This window comes from Oncorhynchus nerka, linkage group LG10 (assembly GCF_034236695.1).
Source record: "Oncorhynchus nerka isolate Pitt River linkage group LG10, Oner_Uvic_2.0, whole genome shotgun sequence".
In the NCBI taxonomy this organism is placed as follows: domain Eukaryota; kingdom Metazoa; phylum Chordata; class Actinopteri; order Salmoniformes; family Salmonidae; genus Oncorhynchus; species Oncorhynchus nerka.
The window spans coordinates 65,369,830-65,394,322 of NC_088405.1; the positions used below are offsets into that span (position 1 = coordinate 65,369,830).

The 24,493-nt window shown below is 43.7% G+C and overlaps 2 protein-coding genes across 7 annotated transcripts; one reads left to right on the top strand and one right to left on the bottom strand.

The window, feature by feature from the left end:
- Positions 1-2,156: 2,156 nt before the first annotated feature.
- On the bottom strand, positions 2,157-14,802 carry LOC115135860 (Na(+)/citrate cotransporter-like). 3 transcript variants are annotated; one of them, XM_029670998.2, is made up of 12 exons: positions 14,701-14,802; positions 11,887-12,015; positions 11,678-11,814; positions 11,192-11,517; positions 10,741-10,930; positions 10,407-10,529; positions 9,784-9,996; positions 7,167-7,276; positions 4,781-4,902; positions 4,519-4,680; positions 3,917-4,054; positions 2,157-3,337 (listed from the first exon to the last, which is right to left on the bottom strand). In XM_029670998.2, exons 1-12 carry the CDS (start codon positions 14,800-14,802, stop codon positions 3,185-3,187), a joined length of 1,905 nt encoding a protein of 634 aa, XP_029526858.1. In that variant the 3' UTR covers positions 2,157-3,184. The 3 variants fall into 3 exon arrangements, with proteins under 3 accessions (XP_029526858.1, XP_029526859.1, XP_029526857.1); XM_029670999.2 differs by lacking the exon at positions 11,887-12,015; XM_029670997.2 differs by having other exon boundaries at positions 11,678-12,015.
- LOC115135861 (alpha-2-antiplasmin-like) lies at positions 13,683-24,218 on the top strand. Of its 4 annotated transcripts, none has more exons than XM_029671003.2 (8): positions 13,683-14,182; positions 19,982-20,053; positions 20,192-20,390; positions 20,562-20,705; positions 20,916-21,104; positions 21,207-21,349; positions 21,604-21,808; positions 23,241-24,218. In XM_029671003.2, the coding sequence occupies exons 2-8, from the start codon at positions 19,997-19,999 to the stop codon at positions 23,807-23,809; spliced, it is 1,506 nt and encodes a 501-aa protein (XP_029526863.1). In that variant the 5' UTR covers positions 13,683-14,182; positions 19,982-19,996; the 3' UTR covers positions 23,810-24,218. The 4 variants fall into 4 exon arrangements, with proteins under 4 accessions (XP_029526863.1, XP_029526860.1, XP_029526861.1 ...); XM_029671000.2 differs by lacking the exon at positions 13,683-14,182 and adding an exon at positions 14,785-14,888; XM_029671001.2 differs by lacking the exon at positions 13,683-14,182 and adding an exon at positions 17,608-17,759.
- Positions 24,219-24,493: the final 275 nt, after the last annotated feature.

Below are 24,493 nucleotides of genomic sequence, written 5' to 3' on the forward strand. Positions count from 1 at the left end.
TGTGCCATCGAAATAAGGCAGGATTTACCACCCTGGAGTCTAGGTTATATGTAGATTTATCTTGATTTGTGATTGGTACTTTAAGGGCTATCTACATACAGTGTGTTCAGAAAGTATTCACACACTGATTTTGTAACACACAGCCTGCAATTAAAATGAATAAAAGTAGAGATTTTGTGTCACTGGCCTACAGACACCATAATGTGAAGGTGGAAGTATGTTTTTTAGAAACGTTTACAAATGAATTACAAATTAAAAACTGAAATGACTTGAGTCAATAAGTATTCAAACATTTTGTTATGGTAAGCCTAAATAAGTTCAGGAGTAATAATTAGTCACATGATAGATTGCAATAAATGTGCTATAATAGTGTTTAACATTATTTTTGAATGACTACCTCATCTCTGTACCCCTCACATACAATTATCTGTAAGGTCCCTCAGTTGAGCAGTGAATTTCAAACACAGATTAATTTACAAAGACCAGGAAGGTTTTCCAATGACTCACAAAGAAGGACACCTATTGGTAGCTGGCTAAAAATTTAAAAAAGCAAACATTGAATATCCCTTTGAACCTGGTGAAGTTATTAATTACACTTTGGATGACATATCAATACAGCCAGTCACTACAAAGATACAGACATCCTTCCTAACTCCATTGCTGGAGAGGAAGGAAACCGCTCAGGGATTTCACCATGAGGTCAATGGTGACTTTAATACAGTTACAGAGTTTAATGGCTATGATAGGAGAAAACTGAGGATAGATCAACAAAATTGCAGTTACTCCACAATACTAACCGAATTGACAGAGGTAAAAGAAAGAAACTTTTACAGAATAAAAATATTCCAAAACATGCATCCTGTTTGAAATGAAGCATTAAAGTAAAACTGCAAACAATGTGACAAAGAAATTAACTTTATGTCCTGAATACAAAGCGTTATGTTTGGGGTAAATCCAACATAACACATCACTCAGTACCACAATTCATATTGTCAAGAATTTAATGTTCCTGAGTGGCCTAGTTACAGTTTTGACTTGAAAATCTATGGCAAGACTTGAAAATGGGTCTAGCAGTGATCAACCAACTTAACAGAGCTTGAAGAATGAAAAAAAAAGAATGAAGTTAAAATATTGTACAATTCAGGTGTGCAAAGCTCTTAGAGACAGCTGTAATCACTGCCAAAGGTGATTCTAACATATATTGACTCAGGGGTGTGAATACTATTGTAAATTATATATTTATGTATTTCATTTTCAAAACATTTGCTAAAATTTCAAAAAACACTTTGTAATTATGTGGTATTATGTGTAGATGGGTGAGACAAAAATCTATTGAATTCCTTTTGAACTCAGGCTGTAACACAACATGTGGAATAAGGGGTATGAATACTTTCTGAAGGCCCTGTAGCACTTGCCTCATACCCCCTGCTGAGTTGTTGTCCCACAGCTCTACCTGCCCCAGACAGGCAGGGTCATAGTTCAATACACCCTCCTGTTCTTACAATCCTCTGAATTATAAAACATATTTAAAAACTCCTTCAACCAAAGCATCCAATAACTTAACTGGGAGGTGAACGATTAATTATACACTTTTGAGATTCTTTGACTGAATGACTTGAATCCCCTGAGGATATCAGTATGATATAGATAGAGGGTTTGTTATAGTCAGTCATGTTCTCAGACGTGAGTGAATAGATAAGTCATTTCTCTTTTGGCGTCAGTGGACTTTATCCTGTCCTGCGGCGTGTTTTGTGTGTGTGTGTGTGTGTGTGTGTGTGGAGGAATACGCTTCTAAACATTTAGGCTGACTGACTACACACCATATCTCATTCTGTTTGCTTGATGAGGTAACCCTGAACATTTTTGTGTGTTTGAGAGAGAGAGTGAGAGAGAGAGAGTGAGAGAGAGTGAGAGAGAGAGAGAGAGAGAGAGAGAGAGCGAGAGAGAGAGGGGCAACAACAGGCTTCTGTAGTACTGTGCTTAAGCGTTTGCCTTCAAGACAGTAACTGAATTCTTATCCAAATGATATTTGTGTCTGTCGTAGTACTGCATGGTATATAGTTTGATAGGCTAGTGTGAGAGAAGATGTTTTGTGGTCAACAGAAAGAGACTATGTCCCAGGGACCATATCTGCTCAAACAGTAATCAGCACAACCTCAAAAGTCCAGGCTTTATTCAGCAAAAAAACTAAACAAATACAGTACAATAGACAAAACCATAATAGGTTGTTATTGGAATGGAAAAAAACAACTCTAAACTCTTACAAAAGTCAATAATTTACATTGATAACTATACAAAATATCTAATTAATTACACTTACGGAAAAGAATTGATCCTAATTGATGTAATCTAACAGAGTTCCCCAACTGGCAGCCCGCAGATTATTTATCCTAATTGATGTAATCTAACAGAGTTCCCCAACTGGCAGATTATTTTATTTGGCCTCCAAGTTTTCTGTGCAAAACGTATTATTTTCTTTTTTTGATTGTTTTGACATAAAAGACTGAAAATGCCAGAAAATCAGCTCCAAGTGATTTTAATGAGGAAAATCTGTTCCGAAGTATTCCCACGGATAATAGAGCGATATGTGTGATCGTATACAAACGTAAGCAAGGTTTGCAATGATTATGTTTTATTCAAATATTATATTTGTTTGGGCAGTCAATTTGTAGTCTCCAAATGATTTGTAATTATGTTCCGGACCCCTGACCATCCACTCAAGAGAAAATTAGCCAGTGGCTAAAATTAGTTGATGATCCCTGTAATATAATACAATTATAGAATATAAATTGATATAACAATATTGTCAGTAATACAAATATAAGTTACAGTATTACAGCATGTCTTGGCTTTGCAAGTTATTTATCATCCCTGTTCCCTAAGGCTCTCTAGTGTCATAACCATATAATATAAGAATCAGTCCCGAACAGTAGAAAATACACTGATAATAAACCGGTATGGTGATGGCACAGCTGGAAACTATCCCAGTGTGTGTGTGTGCGCGCGCATGTGTTCACCAGACCATAACAGTGCTCTCATGGCCAGCCTTCTGTTGCCCCAGCGAGGCTTGTAGTGCTGTTGGAGAAAGATCTGTGGTCTCGGTAATACTCCCCCTTCCTCATCCCCTTTTGGCATCGGTAGCAGTGCAATGGCAGTACAGGGGCGTATGGTGGTATATTTGGGGTCATTCCCCCCCCCCCCCTCCTGTAGTGATGTTCGCGGTGGTGTTGGCCCAGGAGGGGAAGGTGTCCAGGTTGAACATAGCTCTACCCCAGCTGTTAATGGCCAGAGTGATGCACAGGATCCCGATGATGTTCATCACTATACCCATTTTAGCCTGTAGGAGAGAGGGGGGGTTAGAGTTGAGGTGGTGGTAGGTTGAGGGGATGAGGGGTTGAGGGGAGGGAGGTGATGGTGGATGAATAAGGTGTGAGGAGGAGGTTAAGGTTTCGGATTGGGTGGCAGGGTGAAATATATATATAGGTAGGCTAGTTGAGAACAAATTCTCATTTACAACTGCAACCGGGCCAAGATAAAGCAAAGCAGTGCGACATAAACAACAACACAGAGTTACACATGGAATAAACAAACATACAGTCAATTACACAATAGAGAAAAAAGGTATATATACAGTGTGTGCAAATGAGGTAAGACAAGGGAGGTAAGGCAATAAATAGTTAACACGGTGTCCAAAGAAGGGCCAGAAGTATACAGAATAGTGTCGTCTGTGCAGAGGTGGATCAGAGAATCACCAGCAGCAAGAGTGACATCATTGATGTATATAGAGAAAAGAGTCGTCCAGAGAATTGAACCCTGTGGCAACCCCATAGAGACTGCCAGAGGTCCGGACAACAGGCCCTCCGATTTGACTCTGTCTGATAAGTACAGTAGGTACCTATGGTAGCCTGTCTCTCACCATGTCTGACACCTTCAGGTATCCATAAGAGAACACGATGGCATTAGGAGGCGTGGCCACAGGCAGCATGAAGGCAAAGGATGCACTGAGGGTGCAGGGTACCATCACATACAGCGGGTTCAACCCTATGGACTGGGACTGCAATAGAACACACACATATTAAGCAACACACACTCGCACTTAAGTGCATACGAATGCATGCACATGAGCACACACGAGCACATACGCAAGTAATACTATCCTGTAATGTGGATGTGAATATGATGCATAAGAGTGTGTATGCATGTGGCTCTGTGTGCTGGATCAGTTATCAAAGCTTCTCTTCACTGAATCAACAGAGCTGAGAGCTCTACACAGTGCTGCTACAGTCTCACTGTCTGCTCTCTAATGTGACCTATTAGCGAGAGAGTCTCTCTCTCTCTCTCTGTGTGTGTGTGTGTGAACCTCTTAAGTGATAGGCCTGGCTCAGATCCCCTATTGACCAACTCTATTCAGTACATTCCAATTTCATCAAGAGGAAACTTGATCCCAGAATGAGGGCGCAGAGGGAGTGTCTGTGTGAGAGGGAGGGGGAGGGGGAGAAAGAGAGACTGTGTATGTACCATGGAGGCGAGGATGGGCAGGAAGAGTGTAGCGGTAGCCACGTTGCTGGCACACTCAGTGAAGGTGGCGATGAGGAGACAGAGGATGACAGCGATGGCCCAGGGAGGGACGGAGTAGAGAGGCATCATCTGATCACCCAGCCACCGCGACAGACCAGACACCTAGATGGATACACACACATATTGAAGCTCACACACACACACACACACACACACACACACACACACACACACACACACACACACACACACACACACACACCTCGCTGCCCTTAGCCAGTGCGAAGCCTCCTCCTAGCAACAGTACAATGCTCCAGGGCATCTTCCTCTGAGTCACCTGCCAGGTCAGCAGGGCAGGGGCGGGGCCACGGGTGGGCTGGGGCTCTGACGGGAGGAGGCACACACATGTCAAGCATTGTCTACAGCAGGGTTCACAAACTTTTTGGCCCCAGACCCCATTTTGATATCTGACAATTCTCGCAACCTAAACTATGTGAAAAAAGAAATATACTTAACAGCCAATGTTTACTTTATTTGCAGCTATGGCAGTCAATTGAATATTAGTCTGACATAATGCATCTTATCCCACCACTAAGGAGATGGGTGTGCTTGATGCATGTTGCGTCAGAGCTTCTCAAAGTCTGGGTCGACTGTGCACACCTCATCTCTGCTGTCATATCCAACCTGGATCAATATTTTGTTTTACATTTACATTTACATTTAAGTCATTTAGCAGACGCTCTTATCCAGAGCGACTTACAAATTGGTGCGTTCACCTTAAGACATCCAGTGGAACAGCCACTTTACAATAGTGCATCTAAATCTTTTAAGGGGGTGAGAAGGATTACTTTATCCTATCCTAGGTATTCCTGAAAGAGGTGGGGTTTCAGGTGTCTCCGGAAGGTGGTGATTGACTCCGCTGTCCTGGCGTCGTGAGGGAGTTTGTTCCACCATTGGGGGGCCAGAGCAGCGAACAGTTTTGACTGGGCTGCGCGGGAACTGTACTTCCTCAGTGGTAGGGAGGCGAGCAGGCCAGAGGTGGATGAACGCAGTGCCCTTGTTTGGGTGTAGGGCCTGATCAGAGCCTGGAGGTACTGAGGTGCCGTTCCCCTCACAGCTCCGTAGGCAAGCACCATGGTCTTGTAGCGGATGCGAGCTTCAACTGGAAGCCAGTGGAGAGAGCGGAGGAGCGGGGTGACGTGAGAGAACTTGGGAAGGTTGAACACCAGACGGGCTGCGGCGTTCTGGATGAGTTGTAGGGGTTTAATGGCACAGGCAGGGAGCCCAGCCAACAGCGAGTTGCAGTAATCCAGACGGGAGATGACAAGTGCCTGGATTAGGACCTGCGCTGCTTCCTGTGTGAGGCAGGGTCGTACTCTGCGGATGTTGTAGAGCATGAACCTACAAGAACGGGCCACCGCCTTGATGTTAGTTGAGAACGACAGGGTGTTGTCCAGGATCACGCCAAGGTTCTTAGCGCTCTGGGAGGAGGACACAATGGAGTTGTCAACCGTGATGGCGAGATCATGGAATGGGCAGTCCTTCCCCGGGAGGAAGAGCAGCTCGTTTTTAATGCAGACAAGAGCACTGAATCTGGCTTCACACAGATATAGCCTACCATGTGTTTTTGGTGCTTTCAAGGTCAAATCATGATGTCAGTGATTGGAAAGGTTGGAAAGTCAGAGCTCTAAAAAGAGGCCAGAGTTCCCGAGTTGGAATTCCGAGTTGGAGTTTCAAAAATGTTTTTCACAGTCGGAGCTCATGTCTTTCCGAGTTCCCAGTTGTCTTGAACACACTGAAGTCGGGAAGGTGGAGATTTCCGAGTTTCCAGTTGTTTTGAACACAGCATTAATGCTCAGAGGAAAAAGGCAAGGTATTCCTTTTGAGTCAGGAACCAAAACTCCTGTGTTGTGACCCGTGAATGCATTCGGTTACATAACAACTCAATCATTTGTATGATTTCACTTACCGGCATGTCAACTGAGCCAGGATCACAGTCAAACGGATTGGGAAGTCCCAAAGTGCTTTCCCAAGAGTTTCAGGTGAGCAGTCATCACTCTTGTGGGACACTTACTGATGCTGTTTTCTATTACTTTCTTTTCATTAGACGGAAAATCAACCAAACGCTACCATAAAGGCCTGATTGGTAGAGTACTGCAGAGATAGTTGTCCTCGAAAGTCTCCCATCTCCACAGAGGAACTCTAGAGCTCTGTCAGAGTGACCATCGGGTTCTTGGTCACCTCCTTGACCAAGGCCCTTCTCCCCCAATTGCTCAGTTTGGCCGGCTCTAGGAAGAGTCTTGGTGGTTCCAAACTTCTCCCATTTAAGAATGATTGAGGGCACTGTGTTCTTGGGGACCTTCAATGCTGCAGAAATGTTTTGGTACCCTCCCCCAGATATGTGCCTCGACACAATCCTGTCTCGGAGCTCTACGGACAATTCCTTCGACGTCATGGCTTGGTTTTTGCTGTGACATGCAAAAAGCCCAATCAATCAAATTTACCAAGGGTGGACTCCAATCAAGTTGTAGGAACATCTCAAGGATGATCAATGGAAACAGGATGTACCGGAGTTCAATTTCGAGTCTCATAGCAAAGGGTCTGAATACTTATGTAACTAAGGTATTTCTGTTTTTTGTGTGTATCACCTGTGTCAAATCTCTGTGTTCTCCAGAAGCAGAGGTAGCGGGGGGGCTCAGAGGGCAAGACGAACAGCAGAATGGCAACAAACACCGCCACTGTGGCATCAGTTACAAACCTGGAGAGGGAGAGGTGGAGGGTTTAGGAGAGGATGGCTAGCGGTTAGCTGTTAGACTGTGTGGGGTTAGGGGGCAGCAGTGCAGGGGAATACAGGGGTTAGGAGTTGGGAAAAGGTGCAGAGGGAGGCCGGGGAGGGGCCCTCCAATCCTTTTTTGAACACTAACTAATTCTTACCCAATGGCAATGTGATGACAGAGGTGATTGACGTAAAGGACAGAGCATTTTTGATGACCTTAGCCCCAGTTTGATCCAGGATTCTGTTAGAATCAACGCCTGTTTCCATGGTGATGTGCCCATTCATAAATTGACAGACGTCACGGTCACATATGCCCTATGTGTTAGGCAGGTCACATGACCAGATAAGAGAGAAGGGCATTTCCATGTAAAAGGACCCATGAGCACCAACATGTAAAGTTCATAGGAACATGTCACATTGCGTGTCAAACGAAAGCTAAGAGTCTATATTTTTGAGAAATTAAGGCATATATAAATGTTATATTACCTATCCTGTTCAGCTCATAACATATATGTTTAATCTTTCTGTCGTCTGGTGGTCAAAGTAAGACTATGAAAACAGTCTCGACAACCTCTACCCACTCTCACTCTCTGTTTCTCTGCCTTTTCTCTCTCTCTCCATGTAATGCCACCTCTCCTGGCTCTTACTGACACCTACCATGACACCCTACCACCTACCCTTTTTCCATTTACTTTATCAAGCATCCTCACCCCACTGAGCACCGACCGACACCCGACGTTCATGGATGTTGAAAAGTAGTTGAAATTTGGTCAGTCCTCCCTGTCCGGACCAGATCTGAACCAATTATAGAATTCTAGAGAAAAGTACTGTATACTACAGTAGAGCACACAAGCGTAGAGTACAGTATAATGTACTGTTGGACTCTACTGTGTTGTACTGTGATATCCAAACTTGTGAAACAGATGTTTAGATTGTTTCAAGATTTGGTCTGGTCCAACCCAATGTGGTCTTGTTTGGGGGCGGAGCTCATTACAATCAAAGCCAGTGTGTAGAATAATAGGGAAAGGGGATACCTAGTCACTTGTACAACTGAATGCACTCAACTGAAATGTGTCTTCCTCAATTAACCCAACGCCTCTGAATCAGAGAGGTGCGGAGGGCTGCCATAATTGACATCCGCGCCCAGGGAACAGTGGGTTAACTGCCTTGCTCAGGGGCAGAACGACAGATTTTTACCTAGTCAGCTTGGGGATTTGATCCAGCAGCCTTTCGGTTACTGGCCCAACACTCAGCACTCTGATTTTTAATTTTTAATTTAAACATTTGACCTTTATTTAACTATTTAATTATATAAATATATCCATAATTATGAATTCCTGTATAGTACAGATCATGTACCCATGATGTTATTCCGTTACTGAAATTGTCACCTACTGTAGTTCAATAACCATTTTTTTTAAATTTTTTAATTCAAGGTGTCATGTCATAGCTGACACCCCATTCTTTCTGCAGGAATCTTTGGATCTTAATTCGGAGCAGACATTTAAAGGGGCAATATACAGATATCGATCCACCATTTCTCTGTTTATTTGACAAAACAAACAAGGTCTTGTATAGAGAATCATTGTACCATCTAAACCACTGTGAAATATATTTTCAATATCCAAAAATACTGTATTTTCAGCTTTTTGAAGTTGGTGTACAAAAGCAAACGTAAAAGACAAAAATTAAACTTAAATACAGGAAGCATAGAAATAGCACACATAGAACAGATCTACCACTTCTTAGACTTCCTTTCAATGAGAATGACAAATCTATAACTCACATTCTATGTGAATTTGGTGGGGTCGGCCAAAACGTTTTTGGAAATGGTGGTCGCATAAAACACTGAGGGAGAGTTTACTGTAATTCTGTTACCAAACTTTGCATCTGCACAGGTCTTCCAGTAAATGGGTTTTTGTGAAATTTTCTGTCTAAATTGTACAAAGTAGTCTTTGAAATCAATTATTTTAGTTTGGCATACATTTGAAAGTTAATCTGAGTCTAAGCGTAATTCCGTTATCGTGGAATTGCCCAGAATGAAGTGTGTGCCTCTCCTGCCCATCGATCTGTTTGTCATAAAGAAGTGTGCTTTTGTCTCTCATTCACTAGTGAGATCATGTTTCCCGGACTCTGTGTGCTGGTTACAGTGTATGTGTGTGCAGATGAGAGTGTGTGTACGTGTACACGTGTGTGTTCCTGTGTGTCAAAGTTCAGAACACGTGTATTGATGCAACACAGATGGTTTACTCTCTGAACGACATATTTTGTCCGCCTGTGTTTGTTTTATCCTGTTCTCCGTGTCCTGACATTTGGTCTAATGGAAGGTTCTGGGACTAAAGACAACTCAGGTCACCTATCCTTCAGATCAGATCAGGCTTGTGTTACTGTGCATGTTTCTGCATATTTCCACTTGCGTGTGTGTGTGTGTCTGTGTGGTTGAGTGTGTATGCTGTGTACATTATTTCACTGTGGTGTGTGTTACACACGGTGCTTTGGCATTGAAGACGTGGGTTGCCCATCCATCGATGAAGCCTGGGCTTCGTGTGAACCAAAGCACCACCAGCAGGATGAAGAGCCCCAGGACACTCAGCTCTCCATAAGACATGGGCCCCAGACGACGATGCTCCTCACGGATCAAATCATATGCCGCAAACTCCTTCTCTGACTGCACAGCACCACAGCCCCATGTACGCTTCAGACTGGAGAGGAGGAGTGGGAGACAGGGAGACAAGGAGACAGGGAGACAGGGAGACAAGGAGACAGGGAGACAGGGAGACAAGGAGACAGGGAGACAGGGAGACAGGGAGACAGGGAGACAGGGAGACAGGGAGACAAGGAGACAGGGAGACAAGGAGACAGGGAGACAGGGAGACAGGGGTGAGAGAAATGAGTGGGGGAGGAAAAGAGAAAGGGGTGAGAGAAAGAGAGACTGAGTGAGAGAGAGATGATTTACAATAATAGGTCAGATAAGAAGCAGAGTGAGTGAGAGAGACATTACCCCTATTTGGCCTATGCAAACCTTTACAGATATCATGTCATGGTTGAACTGAGAGGGAGGAGAGAGTAGAGTCAAAATAATGCACTGTGATGCTCTGGCCAGGTGACTCACTTGAAGCCGATGAAGACGAGCTGGAGCCAGAGCCAGGCCAGCGTCAGCATCAGCAGCATGGTGGGGAAGGCAAAGGCGAACCATGAGGCAAAGTTAATGACGTCACCGTTCTGAGGGAAGAGTCTGACAGTGGGCTTCTATTAACAACACAACTTCTCAGAAATGTAAAACATCAAATGTCAGTTGATCAACACGATATGTTCTGACCCCCATATCTATGTTTATAGCGACGGGATATACTGTACATGCACTAACATATGTGAGGTGTGTGTCTGTGAGAGGTACATATGTGTGTGTGTCTGTGTGTGTGTGTGTGTGTGTGTGTGGTACATACTGGCTCATCTGCCCTGTGAGGACAAGGTTGGGTCCGGTGCCAGTTAGAGTGGCAGTGCCGCCGATGCTGGCAGCGTAACACACACACAACGTCAGGCCTTTACACATCTTCATCCTCTCCTTCTCCTCCTCTTCCTCCCCAACCTGCTCCTCTGCTTCAGTCCCTTCCTTAAAGACCATGGACACCATCACTGTATACAGAGAGGAAGGAGGAGAAAATAGCACTATATATTAGAGATGTTTGGGAATCAGGACTACCAAGAGGTCACGGCCAAACTAGGCAGGCTATAGTTTTCCTGTTGCCTACAGACATTTAGCCTATGTCTATAATTGTCTGAAATCGCCATTTAACTGTGTTATGGTGTGTTGGTGAAAAAGCAGTGCTCCAGCCTCACCCAGACCCCAGACCCCTGCCCTGGCCTCTGCCCCCAGCCCAGTGCCCTGCACCTCACCTGGCTTCCCATCAGTCAGAGAGTTGTCCTGAGGAACTGGTTTGTCTGGGGAGTCCAGTTTATCTTCTGAGGCTAGTTTCTCCAGTGGGATGTGATTGTCCTGGATCATAAGTGTGTCCTGTGGGGTCGAACTGTTCTCCAGATTTTCCTCAGGAGTCGTACCATTCTCCTGGCTCTGAGGGGTGGGCAGGGGGTTCTCCCCCTTTCGTGGGCCGTTGAGCTGCTCCAGGACGGCCTGGACAATGGGGACCATCATAGCTGTGGTGGCTGTGTTACTGATCCACATGGACAGGAAGGCTGTCACACCCATGAACCCTAGCATCAGACTGGTGGGGACAGCGGAGGAGGGGAGGGTGTATCAGAGTCAGAAAAGAAAATAGGAAGTGGAGAAGGAGGAAAGCATGCTAGGCTTTAGCTCAGTGGGCTGACAATCTTGATTTGATACTTGAACAACTGATAGACAGACACCTGTGATTTGCTACTCACAGGGCAGGCCGCATCCCCACAACGAGTAGAACTCTGAGGGCGATGCGCTTGTGAAGATTCCACTTCTCCACGGCAACAGCCATCATTAGCCCGCCAACAAACAGCATGTTGGTGTCCTTCAGGTACTGCATACACACCTGATACACACACGTGAGAGATTGTCTTTGAGTGTGAGCATGTGTGTTTGTGCGTGTGTGAGGGAAGCGTACCTGCTTGGACTCCATGATGCCAAACAAAGGGAAGAGGACAGCGGGCAGGAGAGCAGTCACAGCCAGCGGCAGTACCTCAGTACACCAGTACACTGCCATCAGGGCTATCACATAGGCACAGCCTGCCTCCTGCAGCACACACATTTACAATACATGATTTAGATGCATATAGATGTACAGAGACCCCAAATATCCTAGAGGTCAAAAGGACAAACACCCACACACACATGAAAACACGGTGTTCTGTGTGTCTGATAGTGCCATTGTATCAATATTGATCTGTGATGTGAATTTGTGAATCTCAAGTAATGTAAACTTGAACTTCAACACCCTATGGTGTGATTAGGAAAATTTTCCTTAGTCTTCAATGCTTTGGCACTGAAACACTGACCTTACAAGAATATAAGACCTCCTGGGGCAGGTCAGGCTTTATGTCACTCTCACAAGAGTAGATTACTAAGTGGGAGTAATACCTAAAATTGGTCAACGGTCTGTCAGCACAGCAGGAGAAAGCATGGTCAGGTGTCAATAACACACTCTCTCCGAAACCAAAAATCTTTGCTATGTGTATTTTTCTGGTATATTAATATTTATATTTAAAGGGTCCAGCTGGGCCTTCTACTTTAGTTACATACGGATGGCACATGCTGTGGAGACCCATGAGATCCAGTTGCCAGGATTACCCGGTCAATCAGTGTGGCATCTGGGATGTTTTTTCAGATTCTACATATCTCAATGGATACTTCTGGGAATCACCGACTATATCAACACTGACGGATAGTTATCATGGTTCATCAGCACTGGGTACAGAAATGGTCAGATTAATACTGCAATTGAGAACATTTTAAACAAATTGAGACATGACCTCTTTCAAGGTCAGTCTCGCAAAAAGAAACATTCTTGCGTTCTAACTACCCGCTATTCAAAGTGCTTTGAACAAATTAAGGGAATCGTTCACAAACATTGGCACATTCTTAGATCCGATGATAGTATCGGTAATGTGTTTGCGGACCTTCCCTTGGTCGCATTCTCGCGGGGCAGAAACCTCAGAGATCAATTGGTAAACTCTGATTTACCACCCCATGATATCCCTGCACAACGTGTATTTGCGCCCCTATTGGATGGAAACTACAAGTGTAATGGCTGTGCTCAATGCAATGGCACTTATTAATGTAGATCCTTCAAACAAACCCCAAACAGGGAACAGATCCCAATCAAAGGTGTTATAATGTGCTCCACTAAGGCAGTTATTTATATATAACTTGTCCTTGAGGTAAAAATGATGTGGGTAAAACAAAGCATGAATTAAAAGTACGCATCTCGGAGCTTTGTAGCACCATTAAGTGCAAAAACTTACCCAGTTACGGCCCACTTTTAACTCGATTTCGTCTCTACGTTATATTGGCATCGAACATGTCACCCTTCCTGGGAGAGGGGGTGACCTCGACAATGTATTGTTAAAATGAGAGGCTGCCTGGATCTTTAATTTAAAGACTCTTGCTCCCTTCGGTCTCATCGTAGACTTTGATCTGAAGCCATTCTTGTGATTATTGTGATTTTGCTGTTGTAAATGTTTGTAGGCTTATGTAGCCAAATTGTATCTATGATCGTAGCCTATCCATTTATGTTTTTTGTATGCTATTTTAATATATGAGAATTAACCAATGATATCAGGCCACACCCGGCCATGATTACAGACACCTGTGTGTGTCTTCTGACACTATATAAATGAGTCATCCTGCAGTGTCATTATACCCTGATGAAGACAGCTTGTCTGTTGAAACGTTAGACATCAAATTTGTTCCATCTGAGCTCCTAGAGTGTGCAGCTCTCCTTAATTTTTTAAAGCATTCCACTCCGCTAGCCAGCACCTCGCCTAAATAGGTGTGCGTGTCTTTCACGTCTAGATTTTAGTATTTTAACCTGTGTCATGTCTGGTGGGGATAGACAAAATCAATATGCGCATGAGAAGGCACACAGACGCAAGCGCGGAGCCGGTTGGGTCAGCATGTTAAAGAGCGGAATTTCCATTTTCTGAATTTCCAGAATACAACGAAGTTCATCTCGTACAAGACCGAGTCAATGGCTATGGAGAAGCCGCAATCAGATGGCGGTGATGGCGAGGCGCCGGTGAAACACCTTGAATGGAGAGAGCTGTGCTGCCTGCCACTGGAGGATCTGGTCATCTTCCCTTGTTGACAAACCCACTCCCTCCCTCTGTTCAAGCTATGTGGATCCCTCTTGACGGTCTACCCATCTTTTGGAGGCTTGAAACACCCAAAACGTTCAACTCTAGGTGACAATTGTTGTAACTACATCTTATATTTGATGATTGTTTATTTTTAGTTTCAAGACTTTGAGATTATTTCTGTAATGAAAAGCACTATAGAAGCTGAATAAATTATAATTGTTATTATTATAAGTCTGAGAGAAAATGTTTGCAGTTAAAGCAAATTAATGAATTAAAAATACATCTTTTTTTTAATGTGTTCATATGCTATCGGGGGCCCGACCTCCGAGGGGGACCCCAATGCCCCCCACCCCTTGGGTGCTACGCCAGTGTGTGCGTGGGGAAATTAGAACTATAGCAATATATGTTTATGCCAAAATCAGCATGCGTCAGGTGCACAAAATAATTCTGATTTAATTTATGAAATATCTAACAAGACGATAGACTACTCGTAGGCTGCAAGTGAAATATTTTAAATCATCATTCAGATAGCCTACTCTTTGTGTAGAAAGAGTAGTTCTAGATGAGGTCAAAAGGAGGTAGGGACCCCTGGAATAAGTCTATTCGACAACTTTGGCGCATACCGTGGTTCCGATCAGCAGAGGTAGTGGGAGGAGGAGGAACGGTGTGCAGAACAGAATCGCCCCATCCTTGAAGATCCACATCGCCTGGAGCGAGGACACCATCCTCTCCCGGTCAGAGAATACAGATAATTACAGTTGCGCACGTCTGGACTTACTCCGGAAAGAAAGCAAAAATGACGAGGGAAAGGGTGAGCGAACTCTGATACCTCCAGCTTTACACTGGGTATAGGACTGCACATGACATCTTTCTCGCTCTCTCTCTTTGTGTGTGTGTGTGTGTGTGTGTGTGTGTGAGACAGAGTCAACACTTGTGTGGCATTCATACTTAAATATTAACTTTTTTAATGCGTTTACTCACACACTGTAGTCCTGGTGCAAGTTTATCTTAAACACTTAGATTTTCTTTTTTTTTAAAGTCATATTGTGCACTTAACATTTTTAAACTTAATTTAGATTTTTAAAGATTGAATTTGAATCTGTTCATTGATGCAGCTTTGTTAGGATTTATCACAATTGGTGAATTTCTCACAAAGTGACATTAAGACTAGCAGGCAGTGATTTGACATATTATCAGCAGGCAGTGATTTGTTTTGGACACCCATGTAATTCAAATCCTGTCATACCACATTGGCATTTGGATGGCGGTGTGAGAGAGCGAGAGAAGGTATAAACTGAGATCGACATAAGGGGACAGATAGTTGGGATTTCCTTGAAACAGCAGTGAGTGCTGGCAAACCAACCTTTCTTTGGGAGTAAAGTTACATTCCCCATCACACACACACAGTGTGCTACAGCTGCACCATTGAGAGCATCTTGACTGGTTGCATCACCACCTGGTATGGAAACTGCTTGGCATCCAACTGCAAGGTGGTGTCAGAGGAAGGCCCTAAAAATGGTTAGACCTCAGCCAGCCAAGTCATAGACTGTTCTCTCTGCTACTGCACGGCAAGCTGTACCAGTGCACCAGGTCTGGAACCAACAGGACCCTGAACAGCTTCTACCCCCCAAGCTATAAGACTGCTTAATATTGAACTAAATAGCTACCTATCTGCATTTACCAGCTGCATTTACCAACTCTTTTGACGCGTCACATAAGCTGCTGTTACTACTTATCTATCCTGTTGCCTAGTCACTTTACCCCTACATATCTACCTACCCTGCACATCTACTCGGTACTGGTAACCCGTGTATATATCCAAGTTATTGTTACTCACTGTGTATTCTTTCCTCGTGTTATTATTTTTCTATTTTCTCTCTGTATTGTTGGGAAGGGCCTTGTAAGTAAGCATTACACTGTTAGTCTACACCTGTTGTTTACAAAGCATGTGACAAATACAATTTGATTGATTGACACATCTGACCGGGGTTCAAATGTGTATTTGATTGTTTTAAAAAAAATATGTCCCGTATCAAATAATATCCTACAAATAGCCTACTATTTGAAAGTATTTTTAAATACTTATTTCAATTACTATTTTCAAATACCTGGGTTAATACCGGAGTCAGTATAATTTTGTATTTCCAAATACATTCCAATATTCAACATTTAAAATATCTGAATTCTTACTTCGAAATGCATATGAAAGTAATTGAGATATTTTAAATATAATTTGAACTCCGGTCTGACACACACACACACACATATACACACACACATACACACATTTGACTTCAGATCCTACACTGCCACCGTATGGCAATTGTTTTGTTTACTTAAACTCAGTCCTTAACATGATCCCTCCCTTCAAATAGCCCAGATGTTCTTAGAAATTAGAGTTAAAACACAGAAATGCACAAATATGAAATCTGATTATTTTGCTTAAATTTCATTGGAACATGGAGGACCACTTGCAGGTCATTCTTTATACAAAATATGTGGGGGGCCAATCATCTTCCTTTCCCGCGTTTCAGGACCAGGGTTTACATGTGGAAAAGGCTACATCCAGGCTACTTGTTCTGATTGCAAGTAAAGGTCAAAAATCAGTTATGCAGACAGTCTATGCTTCTCCTACCTGTATACATAACACAATCCATCGGCTCGTGAGGTAAGGTGGGGGCTGTGAATGGGGTCCTTTTATGCTTCCCTAATGTGAGGCAGTAAGCAAACAGTCACCGCAAAACAACCCAAAGGGGCTGAGTAGGTGATGCCCTGATTCACAGGTGCATTGTGGGTTTGCAATGTTAGTGCCAAGTTCTTGCATCGGCGTAGGGCTGGAATGGGGCAGTCCATGCAAGAAAAACAATATCTCCCACCGCCTACTCTATTTTACCTAAAGGGCTAGAGACAGAGGACTAGAATTATGCCCAAAATCATGTTATATCAACTCTGATTCATATAGAAACGTTCTACAGTGCTTATTCTGGGTTTCCTCCATTAGGGCCAATAGAGGGAGCCACAGTGCTGTAATGCTAAAGGTCATACGTGTTAATGTTGTAACATATCAGCTGTCATGGTCACAGCCACTTCAGTGGGCAGACATTTGAAAGTTGACACTATCGTAGAGCTATCTGTGAGGGTTTCCAAACTCTTTCTAGGAAAATGTGTTTGTGGGTTAGCAAAAAAAAATATCACAATCCAAACGGCAACCCCCATCCTCTGAGAAAAATAGAAAAACATAGAGGTCCTTACTAGACGGTAGATATTACAATTCTGATGGACATTTAAAAAAATGCATATTTCATCCTCCCTAGGGGATACCACTGATCTGATGAGAGCAGAAAGGTGAACATACTGTGCTACTGGCAACTTTTACATTTATTACACCTGTTAAATGTTTCAGATGAGTGACATTTCTATGGAATGAGGGGAGGAAGGCTCTTATGAAGGCAGGTTTGACCTGTGGGTCACATATCTACATATTTACATTTTCTGGTTGTGTAGTGGCTCTGCTGAATCAATTCAGAGTTGAACATTAACTGAGCAATGAGGGGGCTGACAGTAGAGTACTGGGCACTACAGGATCCAGCTAGGGGAACACTCACCGTGCCTGTCTGACTCTCTGTCTATATCCTAATCCTGTTTGCCTATATCACCTATCCCCTGACCAAACATCGGCTGGGTAAGTTTTCTCCACCTCAATTCACTTGGAAGGGATAGTATCTGATGTTGGGGAGTCAGTAGGTTTTTTGACACAGTGCATGAAACCATATAATTCTAGTGTAGTAAGTGCTCTTTATTTAAAGCTATTTGGAACATGATTTAGATGTATGGCTGTAGCTATTAGTTTACTAGTGATATAATGATAGCACAAACTGGTTAGTCTTTTTTTAAAGATTCAAATTGACTTTAATGAGCCCTTTGTAAATGTACACTCTAATCACCAATCAAGACATCACTACTAGCACTATTTCTACTATGTCTATGAATGCTAATGATTCTAAGCAGAGTCATATATATATATATATATATAACACGAATACTACCATTGCATCCATAGAGAACCCATTGCAGTCGTGAGGCCAGTGTTTGCTGTTTGTGGACTTTAGCAGTGAAACAGAAACCTTTGGCCCTCTGACAAACAGTTGATCCCAGAGCAAAACACCACACATCTCTACAGTGTAGAACCAGGCCTAAAGCAATGCCACACGGACCACTAGCCAAGCAATCATGCTTTTGATTGGCTCTCATTTCCTCTCAACCTATCAGTGTTCGCTGGTGTTGCCATGTCCAGCAGCAATATGTACTCTTTTATTTGCTCTGTAAAAGTGAGGGGTTCAGTAATTCTTATGCATTGATAATCACTGTTATTGAATCTTAATTATTTAAGTTATTGGCTGTGTTCTGGAGGATCAAAACCATAATGTATCATGGGCAAATTGTGACTGACTGATCTACAAATAATAGCGAGTAGTTATTTATGATGCAAGGTTTTTTGTCGGCAGTCGCTTGTACTGTCGAATGCAATGTCGAACAAGCCCATAGTGACAGGGTAGGAACCATAGTTTCAGTCCATGTTTCCCAGGGGACTCTAATTGGTGTTAAACATGTGAAACGTATAAAAGCAGAGATACTGTACAGTATATGATGACGAGACGGTCTTGTCTCCGCCCTAATAATGGGCGTTGTTGTCCCAATGGTGGGAAGGCATATGGTCTGCATATCGCTGTATTCCCAAGTACACCGATTTTAACGGGAGTGGACCATCTCGCTTCGCCTCTTCCTCTCTGATAAAAGCACTCCATAGTCCTTTTCAGGGGTGTATTTATTACAGAAACCCTTTACCGTTTAAAAACCAAACAAAAGCAAACGGAGCAAACGGAACAAAACGGGGAGGGACCTACCTATATTTGTCCAATAGAAAATCCTGTTTTTGTTGCAAAACATTTCCCCTTTAGAGTAAATCGTTTCTGTTGCAAAACGTTTTGCATCAGAATCCATTGGGAGAATTCCAATTGGATTGCTCGCCTCCTCTCCTCCAGCTGGGGAGAGGAAACAAATGCGTTTTTATTAAATGAGACTCTCCATTTCGACTCTTTCGCATCACCAGGCAAATTATATTTACAGGGGTGGAATCCTAAAATAAATGTGTAAAGTGATCAAAACGAATTTAGCTTTGAAAGATAAAAGGATAAGTAGCATATTTTCTAAAAGTGTGCAGGCTTTACTCCTTTGAGAAGAAAACATCTGATTCAAAGGGACGTGGTGTATTTTAAAACACTTCCATGCTACCTGCTGTGAGGATATTCCTGTAAATCCTCTGTCGAAGTAGGTGATCGAAGAGGGGAGCAGACACTTGTTTTTGCCTACTAAAGAATTAAAAAAGGACATACTTTTGCCCAATTGACAATCTCCCAGAGTGTGTGCACAGGTTGTGCAGCGTCGTTGCTGTCTAGCTTTATTTCTATGAGGAACCATTTTGTGAACATGCTCATGCTGTCTGTGAAGAAATGTTTGGGGTGTGGTCCATTGTTCTGAAAAGTTGTTTCCAGTTGATTTGTGTTGGGAGAGGCTTTGCTCACTTCTGGGTCCAAGCACTGTTGCTAGCGCCCTCCCTTACGGAAAGTATTGGTTGTCACTGTTTTTTGGTCACAGTGTGTAGCCTAACTAGGTCAATTTAGTCCTGTGAAATCACTGTTGCACTTTAGAAGGAACTGAGATCTAACCAGCCTTTTGTGTTCATGTCAAAGTATTTTGTATGTGTATCTATTTCTATACAAACAAACCTTATTTAATAAACCTTTTACATCTGCCTTAGACTTTCCCTTAAATGGTCCTAGATAGAACCTGTATCTTTGAATATATGTTATATTATTGTACAGGTTTCTTTGTTCTGTATTGCAGGCTAGCTGTTGGGATATGAAGCTGCATCTGCCTGTACTCTTGCTGCTCTGCCTCTGTTGGCTGGGACTGACTGTAAGAGGGCCAACCATAACCTCACCCCAAAACAAATCAACCTTCCTTAAATTAGAAAAGTATTGACTACAAGACTTTTAAAGCACCCTACCCTAGTTTCTCAGTCTAACCCCTAGTCTTTCTCTCTCTCTCTGTCAGGATGAGACTGGTACGGTAGCTACTGAGTACCACTCTTGCGGGGAGCAGGTGCTCAGCCAGGAGGCCCGGTGGTCAGTAGGGGGTGCTGTAGAGAGACTGGGCAGGCAACTACTGGACAGCCTGCAGACAGGGCCAGAGCAGCCCAACGTCATCATATCACCCCTCAGCGTGGCCCTTGCACTAGCACAGCTCACACTGGGTGAGGCACGTGTGTGTGTGTGTGAGAGAGAGAGACATGTATAATGTCAAGAGTGAGTATGTATCTGTGAGATTGTAAGTGTATGTCTGCTTATGACTGTTATTAACTTTTGTCTCAAAGAATGAATGTAATCAAAACATGGTCATTGCCTCCTTGTGATGCCCCTATCAGGAGCTCGTAACGAGACACAGAAGTTGCTGCTAAGTTCTCTACACGCCCACACTGTGCCCTGCTACCATGAATCCCTGGGCAGCCTGCTCCAACACCTCACCAACACCTCCCTACAGGTGGCTACACGCATGTACCTGCGCCCAGGTGAGTGAGTGTGTGTGTGTGTGTGTGTGTGTGTTTATGTGTATATTTCAGTGTTGCAGCTCTGTGCCAGAAAATGGCAGTCTACTGACATAATTATAAAGCACATCCATTCAACTGCCTTTGGTATTGCAGTAAAGGTCTGACAATGTTTTGGAATCTTTTGGTGTATATTTATGTGTTTATATATTTGTTTCTCTCTTTCTCTCTCAGAGTTTGAGGTGTACCAGTCCTTTGTTGCAGAATCCATGCGTAGCTACAAATCAGAGCCTGCCCCTTTGATCTCAGTGGAAGATGTCAACCAATGGGTGGAAGACACCACCAAAGGTCACATGACCAATTTCCTGACCAGTATTCCGCATGATGTGGTGCTCATGCTGATCAATGCTGTGCATTTCAAAGGTAAGCCCTTTCACTCCTTGTTTAAAATAATGTATTTGACGTTTGTATACAAGTGTCTACTTTTTACAATTGTGTGGCTTGTTCTCCTGTTGTCACTGGTAGGTGAGTGGGAGGCTCGCTTCGACCCTCAGCTCACACAGAAGGATGTCTTCTACCTGGACAATAAGAACTTTGTCCATGTAGACATGATGCGGTCAGCCAAGTATCCACTGAGCCTGTTAGAAGATGGGGAGCTTGGGGCTCAGGTGAGCTGGGCTAGCTGTATATGTTCTGTTGTCTGCTTCTGTCTCCATCCTCCCTTTCTATCTTTTCACACACCACAGTTTCTACTCGAGACTTGTTTTGAAAAGTCCTTGCTGTTGAAAAGTAGACAGTAAAACTTATTGTTTTCTCCACCACTCTCTCACCTCCATTCTCTTTCTCTCAATCTCTCTACAGTGCAGTTGGTGCAGTCTCCCTCTCTAAAATGTTTCTCTCCACACCCCTTCTGTGTTTGCAGGTTGCACGTTTTCCATTTAAGGGAAACACCAGCTTTCTGGTAGTGATGCCGTTGCCAGGAAGAGGAAACGTGTCATCGCTGGTGGCCAAGCTGAATATCTCTGACTTGTACAGACGTCTACCTCAGGAGAGGACCATGCAGGTCCAACTGCCCAAGTTCACCCTGCAGTACCGCCAAGAGCTACAGGAGGCGCTGACCAGCATGGGTGAGAACAGAAGTAGCGTCAGAAATGACCAAGGGCAACAGCACTAGGTCTGGGAATCATGTCTGGTTCTCTTGGCTAATTCTGAGAAGGTGCTTTTCGAGACAGACAACTCTTCCAACAAATCCCTTGTTTTGGTAGGTGGGGTTTAAAAAGAATCCCCTCAGAAATATGACGGACACACACAATGTGGATGCAGATAGCTAGGGTAATTTTAGCCACAGCCAGTCAGGGGTTTTAAGCTTGTAATGCTAACGTCATGGCGCATGCAAACTACTCACTTGTGAAATACACAAATTGAAAATATCCTCCTCCAGCTCCATCTAGCTAGCTACACTCTTTCCTCTCTGCCAAACTGACGTTGGTCCTAGTACAGACTTGTATGCTGGAACATTGGTACGTTCTGGGAGGCAACCCATCTGTCTAGAAACTAGCACAGAAAGTTAAATAGTTTTGGCCAGGAACTTTTCCTCTGTCAGATCACGTGGTCTGGAAAAACTTGAGTCATAGTTTAAGCCCTAGTCATAGTTTAAGTGAGCTATAAACGGACAGGCAGGGCCAGCCCTAGGCATTAGCTATCTAGTGTCTGCTTGCTGGCTGAACCAGTCTGAAACCAATCCAGATGAAACAAAAGGCAGGGATGCTACCGTATGGCCAAACAAGCTTGGACTAGGCTGCTCGCTGGAACACGTTCGCTCAGGTGGTCGAGCATGGTTTGCCATAGTAGTCAGTAGCTAACGAGAGCAGAATGATTTACAGAATTAGGAACTAGTTTTAGGTGGATGGGCAAAATCTAGATTTTTAGAGATGAGTTCCACGCCATCTACAAGAGAGATCGGTTGAGGGACGTACATCACGTAGGAGTGAAGCCTTCTGATGTGAGACAATGGGGCCCCCCTACCTCGCGGGCAAAACATTATAGTGGTCCCCTTCTTGACGGCGAAGAGAACATTTTTAGGTTTAAAGTACAATTCCAGCAATTCCACACATCTGTATTTTTCCCTGGGGTGGAGAGAAAATGTTACAATTTTGTAACAAATTTCATGCAATTTTACTCGTTTTGCCATGTGGCTGAGAGACATTTGTGCAGTTTAAAGCAAATTTCCTGTAATTCTACACATTTTTATTTATTCCATGTTAAATATGATATCTGATTGAGTGACTAACAAAATCAATGGGGCCCCCCTGGAGTTCAGGGCCCCTGGGCATGTGCCCTGCATGCCCTGTCGGTATACAGCCATGATTACTACAAGTTTAGATAGCTGACTAATTTACCAACCTAAAAATGATTAGCTGACATGTCTTATTGAGTGACTGTCAGTGACTGACCTATCAAGCAAAAAACTGCTGAGGCACAACTAAATTTAGAAATAGCATGTTGTGTATTCTACTATTCTGTCAATCAAAATCTCTCTGGTGTCTCTCTCTCTCTCAGGTCTGGGCTCTTTGTTCTCTAGTCCTAATCTGTCCGGTGTGTCAGCGGTTCCTCTGCAGGTGTCCAGCATGCGTCACGCCTGCGGGGTGGAGTTGAGTGAGGAGGGGGCTGAAGCATCTGCAGCCACCTCCATCACCATCATGCGCTCTGTTCCCATCTTTTCTGTGAACTCCCCCTTCCTGTTCGCCCTGGTAGACCACGCCTCCCTCGCTCCAATCTTCCTGGGCACCGTCACTAACCCAGCCCCTGACGCCAGCCCCATTCAGATCGACAGTCCCCTCGGCGATGATCCCAATGGCAACAGGACCCAAAGTGACAGCTCTCATAGCAACAGCAATGTACAGAACGATGGTCCCCATAGTAACAACAACGTACAGAGCGACAGTCCCCATAGCAGTAACAACGTACAGAGTGACCAGCCACAAAGTGAGAGAATGCAGTGTGGCGTCCCTGTCGGGGGGGAGGAGCAACAACAGCCCCTGAATGAAGTAGAGGGAAACCCCAACGCCCAAGTGGAGGGGCAAGGATCCAGTTCCTGTGCCAATCCCTCTCATACAGTTCCTTCCTAAACCAACACTGATGCCCAGCTTGCCCCAACCAATCTCTCACTGTTCTGTCATGAGCAACACTGCCTGACCAGCTGGTCTCATATGGAGCCCAGCCCTCACATAGCAAAACCCTATCCCAATCTATTGGCACAGTTCCCAGTCCAGAATCAACAACAGCCCCTACCCCTAGACACCTGACAACTTCTCACAGTCCCTCCCCTCCCCAGTGATAACCCCTGATTACAACCCAATGATTTAGGAGAGACCATGGACCTGTCCCATACTACACTGTGTGTGCAGATTAACACTCAAATGTGTTTTTTTACACTTGGCTGTGCACTGTCTGTCTTACAGTATTTGTGTTTTGTTTTGATGTCTTACTTTTTGATGATTCTCACCTCTGGTATTGATTAAAGAAATGAAGTCTCAATGTTTTAGTGAATGGTGGATGTGGTCATGTGAATGAGCAGGACTGGATTTTTTTATATAACAACAGGGGAGTCTATTTCATTTTCAATGGATTTAGATTTAGGCTTATACCTCACAACCTATAATTGATCTATTTTCTCCAGCACATTCATGCAATTAAAAACGGACTTATTTAAGATTTGTTATAACATTTCAGGTCAAATGCTTGCGCGTCAAACTTAACATACCACCGTTAATTTGGGGCAGTGAGGGAGGACCATGGATGCGCCTTGCGCT